Source organism: Lactuca sativa, chromosome 3 (assembly GCF_002870075.4).
Source record: "Lactuca sativa cultivar Salinas chromosome 3, Lsat_Salinas_v11, whole genome shotgun sequence".
Lineage (NCBI taxonomy): Eukaryota > Viridiplantae > Streptophyta > Magnoliopsida > Asterales > Asteraceae > Lactuca > Lactuca sativa.
In genome coordinates, this window is record NC_056625.2 from 73,818,128 (window position 1) to 73,829,727 (window position 11,600).

Here is an 11,600-nt window from a genome sequence, read left to right on the forward strand (position 1 = left end):
TGAGAGGCCTCGATGTTTACGATGATCCAGTCATCTATAATAGCGGAGTATAGATGACGACTACAAACTATTCTAGACAGTCCAGTAGAACGCTAGCAGGCTCGTAACCTGTAGGGGTTTATTTGAACTACGTGTTCACCAGATGTACTCCATCCCACTCATGGTTGCCTTATTTGGCATATATTGCTGAGGAATCCTTTAAGTAGTGTTGTCACCCCGATGAAAATCCTTAGGCTAAGTCCCTTATATTAGATGATTTAGGGACGTAAGGTGATGATAATGGGAATGAGTAATCGGGTTGAATGATTTGACGAAGTTAATGAACTTAATTATTGTGGGTTGAAAATCCTATGTGCTCACCAGGCTCCCAAGACAGACCCACTCAGTTTCTTGTATATAGTAGTGGCAAGAGAGCACATGAGTGATGATCTGATGAGAGATCAATAGATTATAGGCCACTAGAATAAATAGATGTTGTAAGGCCTATGTTGTTTCTATTTAAACTTTTGATCTGTATTGACAATGACATCCTGAGGTTTATAATATAATGAAAATACATTTATTCGGAAATGCTTTGATAAATTTTTTATCATATTTTTTGGAACAAATTCCGCAACATATTTTTTAAAAGTATACTCTGATTTTCAAATAAAGCATAAACGAATCGGTATTTTCTGACCGTAAAAAATAGGGATGTCACAGTATGCGCAACATACCCTTTGGTACGCCCAACGCACTTCGTATGAATTGGATTCTCCTCATAAGTGCTTAATCTCAAGGACTTTTCATCTGAACTCTGATCTAGAAAAGGTCCAAAAGCTAAAATCCTAACTTAATAAACAAACCAAGGCATCATAACTCATGCATGGAGGGAATAAATGGACCAAGATCACATTTTTATGGTTCCTAATAGCTCCATAATGGATAAAGTTTCCAACTTTATGCATTAGGATGGTCCAAATAACCAAGATCGAGTTTTAAGTCTTAAAGGGACCAAAAATGCATCTTTTACAGCTTAATCCATTAAGTCCAAGCCTCAACATTCAAATATGAATCAATATGATGTTTATATGGATAAACTTTCCAACTTTATCAACAAGTGATGGATCTTCGTCTTCTTCCTCCATTTTCCTGTTCGTCTTGCGATTTATCCTCACAATGGAAAACCCCTTTGTCTTTTTGAGGTTTTAAACTTTTTTGGTGTTTAATATTCAACTAGTATTCTGTCACCTTGCGCGTTGCGACAAAGAACTCATTTTCAAAGTGAACCATAAAAGTATAATCAATGGCTTCTAGCTTAGCAGTATCAGGTGGTGCCCCCCTTCTTTGAGGTCGAGGGTTTAAGTCCCGTCGGTAGAATTAGATGTTAGTTTAGGAGTAGATTAGTATATTTGTATTTGTCGGTTCAAAAAAAAAAACCTTTGATGGAAATAATTATATATGGAGGATGTGGATAAAAATAAATTTTGACATTATATCTTGATTTGCACACTACACAAATGATAGTTATTTAAGAAATTATAATGATAAAAAAACAATATTAGTTAAAAAAGAAAACTATAAAAGCAAATATATAAGAGACTAAAACCGTAACTAAGGACCAAAACTAAAACTTATAAGATACCAATAATTTGATTTTAAAATTATAAGGAGAAAAATTGTTACTTCAAAATTAGTTTAGGGAACAAAATATAAAACAAATTAAACTAAAGGGAGGAAAATGAAAAAAAAAATTAAAAAATAGAATAGTTATGAAGACGTTAAGAAACGACCCTATTTTTGCTAAGAATAATAATTTTTCCTCGTAAACACATTTTGGTATTTAATATCCTTCTTAATAAATGAAATTTTTTTTGCCACATGTTAATCTCTTATTAGTTTCAACACTTATCATTTTGTGGTATTTTTGAAATAAATATTATACACTTGTCAATTTTTGGTTTGTTTCAACTTTTAAAATTAAAATCATATACCTATATATATAAAGTATTAAATATCATATATATATGATATTAAATTATAATACATACGTTTTTTTTTTCTTATTCTAAAGTTGTACATTAAAAATATTTTTTGTTTACATTTTAATTTTTAATCTTTTCTTAAATCAACCTGTGTAATACACGAATTTCACACCTAGTATATATAATTTTTGCCCTCTAGTTTTGAATTTTAGATCATAAGCACTCCCAACCTTGCTAACAGTATCAGGCTGTGGCAAGATTTGAAAATTTAAGATCTGAATTTTTAAGATGTCTGAATTTCTAAGAAAGTTTAAATTTTTAAGATCTAAATTTTTTAAATTTTTTACATGTTAGTTTGATTGGAACATCTATTGTAAAAATAACCATTTTAACCTTCTATATTGTCATAAAAAACCGAAACAATTTCTTAAATAATTATTAAAAAAACAGAAACGTCATATAAAATCCAAATTGAACATACATCAAAATGAAAACAAATCCAAATCAATGATAAATATTTTCAAATCCTAAAAATTATATTGATATCCAAATAAAATCCTACAAGCACATCAGATTTTTGGCACATATGACATGAGCTGATTTAGAAAAAAAAATAACATCAGATCATATTTTCGTGTCCAGACATTACCACATTAGATTTCAGCATTAATACATCAAAAAAAAGGCATTTCCATTAAAAAAAAAACCCTTTTTGAAAGAAAGCTATGATTTTTTTTTTGTGAAAAATTACAACCTTTTATAGTCTTCAAATCACACTACCTTAAAAAATACAAATTAAATAAAATAAAAGTTATAAAATTTTATAATATTACAACAATTAACTCACAGTCGAAGCACAACCTCTAAGAGATTCGATAAGAATATCTTCATTTAGTGATCTCCCTACAAAAATCAAAAAAAAAAAAAAAATCAAGGCCAACCACACAGACAATATAAACCCTAATTAGAAGATTAGTTTTAGGTTTTACCAATGAACACGATTTTATTCGTTTTATTTTCTTGGCTTTTCCATTTTCGTGAAGGAACTATCTCATAAATCTCTTTCACAGCCTGAAAATTCAAGAAATAGCAACATACTTTCATTTAAAAGTTAAGATCTAAATAGCAATGTAACTTCATTTATGAAAGTACATTGCTATTTCTTGCATTTAACCGAAAAGTTTGTACAAAATATTACCTGTACTATGTGAAGTTCATCAGAGTTCACAACATTTAAAACACCTTTGCATCGATAAACATCCATGTCATATTTCTTATCCCAAAGTATCTCCTCAAGCCATAAACGCACCTACACAATACAAATTCTATAATAAAAATAATAAAAAATTATAAACAATTACATATTTTGAGGTTTTAAAGTGATACCTTATCAAGATCAAGCTGGTGTGAATCACAAATACACATAGTTGTCACGCCACTATCATGAAGATCTTTGGTAGTTAGTGATTTATTTTCCTCTAGTAAATTTTCCAGGTGTGCAACATGCTGTGATGTAATAGATTTTGGGGGTAAAAATGTCAAATTGGTATAATATTATTGAGAATAAAAATGATTTTTAAGGAAAAGGGAGGCTAAATTACTAACCAAAGCATCATATGCTTTGCAATCTAATACTATGGACATATCTACTTGACACCTCACAGAATGAACTATATTAGAAAGTGAATTAATGCTATGTATCTCTTTCTCTAGTTCTTCTAGAACATCTGGAGAAACCAGATCAACCTTGTTAAGAATTACAACATCCTACAAGAAATGATAATTGAAAAATGAGCATATGAAATTATTAAAATAAGAATAATAATAATAATAATAATATCACTTACTGCAAATGCTATTTGTAAAAAGGCTTCAGGAAATGTGGAAGAACCTTGATGCTTTTTGAGCTGAAAACGGAGATTTTTAGCATCTACAACCTGTCCATGAATAAAGTTTAGTAATTTAAAGATTTTAGTTTTATTATTTCATGAATGATGAATCCAAACACCATAACAAACGTATCCTTCTTTATAATCAATTCAGTTAGATTAATCAGTGCCATTTGACATCAAGAATACTTCCCATGTTTCTAAACAAAGGGTTTTTGTAGATTATAAGCTCATTTTATCGAAAACGTTTCTTTTAAATTTCTAATATGAAGTCAAAATTAAAACCATTAATTTACATTAACTTACAGTGATAATGGAGTCAAGCTTGACTGCTGCTTCTAGTTGATCATCCAGCCAAAGAATAGATGCAAGAGGAGCAGGGTTTGCCAATCCAGTGGTCTCTAATAATATATGATCCAATCTAAGCAAAAATGACATGATTTTAAAGATATTAGAGTTAGTCTTGAACTATTTAAAATCTTTTTGATATATGAACTTGAATGACATATTGATTATTGCATATTCAACTTGAAAACAAACCAAGATTGCAAAAGGAATCATGGAAATTACTTTAAAAGGCATTACCTCTCCTTCCTCTGAACAAGTTGTTCCAGTGCTTGAACCAGACTGTGTTTCACAGTGCAACAAATGCAGCCATTTGCAAGCTCAACCCACTCTTCAACAAGTGCACCTCCTTCACCTTCATTAATCATAGCTCTCTCAACTCCAATCTCTTCACCAAACTCATTCAATATAACAGCTATCCTCTTTCCATGTTGTCCATTCAATATATAATTAACCAGCTGAAATAAAATCAACAGTCGTCAATAAGTTTTTTGAATGGATTCTCAAACGGCATACCAGTTATAATGGTCAAAGAGTTAAGAAAGTGCTTCGAAAATCATTCCGTTTGTAACAACACTGTCGCTATCAAATTCACAGATATTCTAAGAAAAAACTTCAAGCGTAACAACTCATCATAACAACGGATATACAATGATTGTTAATTTGTTATTCATAAGTTCCGACTTCCAAAAAAAACTTTGAATATACTTTTTAGTATAATAATAATTAGGGTACAGTTTGCATAATAACGGTGCTAAAATGATTAAGGAAATTGATAACATCGAATTAGAGATAGTACAGTGGATTTGCCTGCGCCCAGATAGCCGGTGATGACAGTCACGCCAACTGGTGGAAGTTCATCTGTGTTTTCGTATTTTTGTAAAGATTGATTGAACGATTGATGGTCTAGGGTTTCGTTGATCTCAACAGCAAGTGGTGGATCTTCGTCTTCTTCCTCCATTTTCCTGTTCGTCTTGCGGTTATTCCTCACAATGGAAAACCCTTTTCTCTTTTTGAGGTTTTAAACCTTTTTGGCGTTCAGTATTTCAATTCTTACCCTCTCGTTTTTAATTTTAGACCATAAGCACCCCCAACTTTGCAAACTGTATTTGTTTGGCAAGATTTAAAAATTTAAGATATGAGTCTGAATTTCTAAAAGTGTCTGAATTTTTTAAACATTGTTTGGTTGAAACATATAAATTGCTATACTGAATTGTAAAATTGACCATTTTGCCATTTTGTATTATTTTTCAATGAATTCAAATGCTTGTTTATATAAAAACTAACATTTCTTAAATAATTATTAAAAAACATAAACATCATATAAAAAAACATAAACATCATATAAAATACAAATTGAACATGCCTCAAATGAAAACAAACCCAAATCATTCATAAATATTTTAAAATCCTAAAAATTATATTGAAATCCAAATAAAGGAAAATCCTAAAAATTATATTGAAATCCAAATAAAGGGGATGTTTGGATTAGCTTATTAGCTTATTAGTGGGAATAAGCAATAAACAAATGGGTGGAGATGCTTATTAAAATTAGTTTATTTAGTTTATTAAAATTAATTTATTTAGTTTATTCCTAACACAACAAATTTTTAAAAATTTTATCAACACAATTATACTTAGTTGTTGTGGGAATAAACAATAAGCTTTTTTTTTTTTTTTTTTTTTTTTTTTTTTTTTTTTTTTTTTTTTCATATCGAAGCACCCCAAAATCCAACAAGCACTTCAGATTTTCAGGACATCAGAACATACGATATCAGAAAAAAAAAATAGCATCAGATCAGATTTTCGTGTCCAAACATTACCACATCAGATTTCAGCATTAATACATCAAGAGAAGTTTTTCCGGAAAAAAAAAACGGCCCTGATCTTCCATCTCTGTTCAAAGGATGTGTAATCAAAATTCCTCAATTCCAAATTGAAATCATCAATCTTTACGTCAATTTAGTGTTATTTTAAATCAAAACATCCTTTGACAATGGAGATTTCAGCAAAAAAATACCAAATATCAGCAAGAATTACAGAACAATTACCCATTTTAGAAAGAAAACACTGATTTCACCCAGAAATCGTCTACTTTATTATATTTGGCGAGAGAAAAAAGGAAAAACTAAAGAACTGTACATACCTGAAGGCGACCTCTGATGTGCGACAGTGGCGCCGGAGGTGTGGAAGGCTGGCACCGGACGTATGGGAGGGTGGCGCCTGAGATACGAAGGGAAGCGATGACAGGATGACGGAGGCGGAGCGTCTGGCGGCAAAAGACTGTAGGTAATCGGAGTGTGCTGGGAGGGATAAGGGGTCGGCGTATAAAATAGAAAAGAGAAGAGGGAAGTCGTCGTAGGGCAAAATAGGAACACACGCCAATCCTATGTCTGAAAGAAATATTAAGAGGCTTTTGAAATGTTAAGAGTCTTTTGATTAAGACGCGGATTGAATCGGAGTAAAATTAGGAAAGATTTATCGGCTGTTTTAAAACCCGTTTGTAAGAGTAAAATTAGGAAAGTTTGTTTGGAATCCATAATTATGCGTGTATATATGTATACGTACATGAATTACTATATCTATATCTCTTTTAAGGTTTAAAAAAAATTAGGCAGTTTGTTTGGAATCCATAATTATGTTTGTATATATAATTAATGAATAGTATCTATATTTCTTGAAGGTTTAGAAGAAAACATGGAGAACAACACCAACACGGATAATGGTTCTTCTCATTCATGGTGGCTTGACAACACTCATAATAATCGTCTCCATCAATCTCAATGGCTGCAGTCAACTTTATCAGGTTTGATTTTTTCTTTCTGTCAAGATTAAGTACATAATTTTCGACAAAACCCATGACTTTTCACGCCTGTTCATGTTAAATCAACTCACAGAAACCTTTTTCAGAATTTATTATTACTTGGTGCGAATTTTGGTATCAAAAAGTCTATGCTTTGACTATAAAAGTCAAATTAAGGGTATGAAACCCTAGTAAGTTTGTGTTGTTTTTATGATTTTATCCATGCATGTAGAGTTGGAGAAGAAGGTAAAAAACATATTAAGTTTTATTGAAGACGATGGGGATACATTTGCAGAAAGGGCTGAGATGTTCTACAAAAAGAGGCCTTTACTCATTAAATCCGTTGAAGATCTTCAAGAATCCTACAAACTTTTGGCTGGAAACTACCACCAGTTATTGAAAAGATATGAAAATCTACGTGCATTTTCCAAATTGGATTCCCCCATCTTTGCAAACCCTAACCGGTTTTCTCCTAAAGTACTTCAGAGTTGTGATCACAACTTTGAAGATGAGCTAAAGAAAAAGAGATACGAGTTTTTTCAGTTTGCTGATGATTTAGAAAATCGTTGTGATGAGATGAGGTTGAGTGTGATGAAACTTGTTGAAGATAATTTAGAGCTGCAGGATGTGCTGGTGAAAAGGAATGATCAGAAAAGAGAAGCCATTAATGAGTTGCGAGCTCATGTGAAGAAGCTTGTTGGTGAGAATTATGAATTGAAGAGTAAGTTAGCTCGTATGGAAGCTGATGTAAAGAGGAACAGATCTCAATTTTTGAGAGCAAAAGATCTAATTTTCAAGAAAATTCTAAATTAGTGGCTTAGAATTAGTTATCAATAGTAGAATACTTACCCCTTTTTAATGTTACATGAGGAAAAATACTTTGTTTTTTACCCAATATAATGATCAAATGTTTTTTGTGGAAATGGTTGAATCAATAAAACCAACATGTCACATGTGTCTATAAGTTTTTTTTTTTTTCTTTCTAAAAATGGGATTTGTTCTTTATAAGCACGTTGCTATTTGACGCAATTATCCCTAGGACATTTTGAAAACAGTTGATTAGCATCTTTTTAACAAAATTTTTGACCCTAAAAAGTCAACTCCCAGCTTGTAATTGTATCTCCTTTTTCTTTCTCAAGATTCTAGATTTTCAACAAAAAGACTTCATGGCAACCCAGAATTCAATAACAAAATAAAAACCCAAAAGAAGTTGCAACATTTTGCTTTAAACATGCATATGTTACTACTCAATATACTATTAAAAAAAATACTACCATTTTTCAGTGTTTTTTTATCCTTCAAGCATGGCCTTTGCAGCATCTATGAGTATGGGTCTAAATTCATCTGATGCTCTACCAAGAACAGTGTATCCTTCCTTATCTTCAACATCAACATCTGCACCATGTCTGATGAGTAAAAGAGCTATCTCTTTGTTATAACATATAACTGCACTCATAATAGGAGTTTGTCCTGCTCTATCAACAGCATCAATATCTGCACCTTCTTCAATCAAAAGCTCACATAACTCTGACTTCCCTGTACTTGCAGCCCGGTGTAATGGGGTGCACCCTACCTGTATATGATGAACATCAAACAATTATCAAATCAGAGAAAGATTACAAAAAGAAAATGATAAGTTTTTAATGAAAATTATGAAGTTACTAGCCTTGTCTTTTGAATTGATCTTTGCGCCATTTGAAAGAAGAATTTCAGCTACTTTTAACCAACCCTTGCTTGCAGCATAGTGAAGAGCAGTGCGACCTCCATTGTTTTTCAAGTTTACATCAGCTCCTGTTCATCGGAATGTTGTTTTTAGCAAGTAATTCACTATTTGGAGCCAAAAGTTTCAGCAGAAAAAGAATTATCCAACCTCTATCCAGCAAAATCTTGACGATCTCAACATTTCCACTGCTTGATGCAGAATGAAGTGGTGCCCAACCTTCTTCATCAGCACTGTTAATGCCACTGATTGAGTGATCAAAAGCTGCAAGTATCTTCACCACCTGTATTATTGAAATCAATGTTCAACAAGTATTTTAGAAAGGACTCAACAGTGGCACTCTTGTCATTCAAACCTAGAAAATTTCAAATTTGCAGCAAATTATTGTGGAGAAATCAAACTCGGCCTTTACTTTCTAAAAAAAGGTTCGTGATTTATATCAAAATAATCCTAAATAGTTCTTCAATTTGGTACAAATTCATGACTTCATTTTCTAAATGGAAGTAGCAAACTACATAGCAAGAGGCGAGATAAAATTAGGCTAGGAAAATGGAAACCTCGGTGCGGGCTGAAGAAACGGCGACATGAAGTAGCGATCGTCCGTCTTCGTTGCGAAGCGCGAGACAACGGAACAGCTGCGGCTGAGAGAGGGATTTGAAAAATGAAACGTCGCCGTTGTCGGCGGCTCTGAAGAGATCGTCGTCATTAATGATTTCAGTTTTGTCTGCTTCAGGTTCTGGATATTGTGGATCAATCTCCATTTCTGTCGGCAATTTCGGAATCGGTGGTGCAGTCCAGGGTTTTAGGTGGTCTTTGTGGTAGCCGGAGGGCGAAGCTTGTACAGAAAGAAAGGGGTCAAACTTTAATCTAAAAAACTTAAGGGGTAAGAATTGATAGCCGAAAGTTTCGTGCATTTTTAAGTAACTTACAAATAGGCCCCTATGATAAACCAAAAGTTGTAAATTCAACCCAACTTATTTTTTTTTCAATATTACCCTCAAAATTTGATATTTTTCCTTTTTTTTTTTAAAATCATTTTTTTGCTAAACTCAAAGACAAATTTTACTTAATACAAATTTTACTTAATATATACATACGTATTTATCAATTTCTTAATATAAAAAGTAAACAACCCACTTATATAGATTACAACAATATGAACATTAGTAAATGGAGGTTGTCAACGACATTTAGGAAGGTGGAATCAGTTATAGTAGATGGGAAGAGGAGACAAGGTTGTTTAAGGAGAAAGATGGATGATAGTATGATGTTAGAAATGAAAGAGTTGACATTATCCCAAGACATGACCTCAAATAGAAGACTATAGTTGAGTATATTAAGTCTTGTTTGGGTACATGTCATATATGCCTTTGTCTTTACTATGTTTTTACATACTTGTTTCTCCTGCCGTTTCAACAAGCGTCGTCATTTTTTGTCCTTATATATATATATATATATATATATATATATATATATATATATATATATATGTGTGTGTGTGTGTGTGTGTGTGTGTGTGTGTGCGCGCGCGCTTGCGCATAGAGACAAAATAGATGGGCTCACTTAACATTGGAAGGAAATGTTGAAAAATTAGTTTAACCAGTTTTTAAAAATGGTTTATTCCCAGTTTTAAACATGAGTTTCAAACCATAAATAGTACTAAAATGTAACGTCCTAAAAACCACGATAAAAATTTTCATTTTTAAAAGACATTCTCATCAACACATAAGATAATCAAACATTGGTTTCATATCAAATCCATAAAAATCAAAGTATCAAAATAATCTCTCAAAACATAAATCAGCTGGAGAATGTGTACGATCATGCATTCGTCTTGCCGCGATCATTTGAAGTATCTGAAAACATTAAAATCCAGAACTATAAGCCAAAGCTTAGTGAGTTCCCCCAAATACCTCATACAATAATACATATAAAAACCGCATAAACCGCACCGCAACTAAAATTAATCGCAAAAACAGCATAAACCGCACCGCATCGCAACTAAAATTAATCCTTCTTTTATCCTTCTTTCGTGAGCAAAAACGGCACCGCAACTAAAATTAATCGCAAAAACCGCAACCGCAAAAAAAACTTATGGTGAAGTTCTCTATTTTTCAAAAACCGCAAATTTGTGGTACGGCGCGGTTATTAGTTTTTAAAAACCGCACCACACCGCATATATTATATATAATTTTTTATTAATTATTAATATATTAAATATTAAAAATAAGACAAGTTTCATGGATGAAAGAAGGATAAAATTCTAGAAGACAAAAGTGTTAGTTTTTTCGTATGTTTAACTTTGGAAAATTGTGAAATTTGACAATTTTAAGATATTTAATGTTAATTACTAGTGATTTAAAGTTTTCAAGATATTAGTTGTTTGTAATTTAAGTTAATTGTTTTATACCTTTTGGTTTTTTATTATTACAAGTAATATGTTTAAACTCTTAAAACTGTTTGAACTCTAAAGTGTGGTTAAAAATCACACAAAATAACCGCACCAAATCCATGCGGTTAATAACCGAAACACACAAAAACAAAACCGCACCGCAAAAATAACCGTTTAACCGCACCGCAAAAATAACTGCACCAAACGGTTTTGAAAATGGATTAACCGCATTTGCGGTTAGTGGTGAGGTTTTTGTCACCGAACCGCACCGCGCTCACCCCTAACATATACAATGCATGCACACCAGACCCACAACATAAGACTGGATTGCCCCCTAGCCCACAACATAAGACTGGATTGCTCATTCCCGGGCCCTCAACTTATGACTGGTTTGCTCTTGAGCCCTCAACATAAGACTAGATTGCCCCTCTCCCGGTCCCTCAACATATGACTGGATTGCTCCCAGGTTTGTTGGCTTACAGCACAA

At 32.3% G+C, this 11,600-nt stretch overlaps 3 protein-coding genes across 3 annotated transcripts; 1 reads left to right on the forward strand and 2 right to left on the reverse strand.

The window, feature by feature from the left end:
* Nucleotides 1-2,622: 2,622 nt before the first annotated feature.
* On the reverse strand, nt 2,623-6,572 carry LOC111879054 (uncharacterized). Its single transcript, XM_023875530.3, has 10 exons — nt 6,345-6,572; nt 4,998-5,301; nt 4,439-4,656; nt 4,160-4,274; nt 3,812-3,901; nt 3,570-3,731; nt 3,351-3,470; nt 3,163-3,273; nt 2,954-3,035; nt 2,623-2,867 (listed from the first exon to the last, which is right to left on the reverse strand). The coding sequence occupies exons 2-10, from the start codon at nt 5,157-5,159 to the stop codon at nt 2,803-2,805; spliced, it is 1,125 nt and encodes a 374-aa protein (XP_023731298.1). The 5' UTR covers nt 5,160-5,301; nt 6,345-6,572; the 3' UTR covers nt 2,623-2,802.
* A 254-nt stretch (nt 6,573-6,826) lies between these two features.
* LOC111879056 (protein NETWORKED 3C) lies at nt 6,827-7,917 on the forward strand. Its single transcript, XM_023875533.3, has 2 exons — nt 6,827-7,004; nt 7,234-7,917. Exons 1-2 carry the CDS (start codon nt 6,896-6,898, stop codon nt 7,812-7,814), a joined length of 690 nt encoding a protein of 229 aa, XP_023731301.1. The 5' UTR covers nt 6,827-6,895; the 3' UTR covers nt 7,815-7,917.
* A 247-nt stretch (nt 7,918-8,164) lies between these two features.
* LOC111879055 (uncharacterized) lies at nt 8,165-9,650 on the reverse strand. The gene is made up of 4 exons (XM_023875532.1): nt 9,279-9,650; nt 8,872-9,004; nt 8,668-8,792; nt 8,165-8,574 (listed from the first exon to the last, which is right to left on the reverse strand). Exons 1-4 carry the CDS (start codon nt 9,633-9,635, stop codon nt 8,293-8,295), a joined length of 897 nt encoding a protein of 298 aa, XP_023731300.1. The 5' UTR covers nt 9,636-9,650; the 3' UTR covers nt 8,165-8,292.
* Between the last annotated feature and the right edge of the window lie 1,950 nt (nt 9,651-11,600).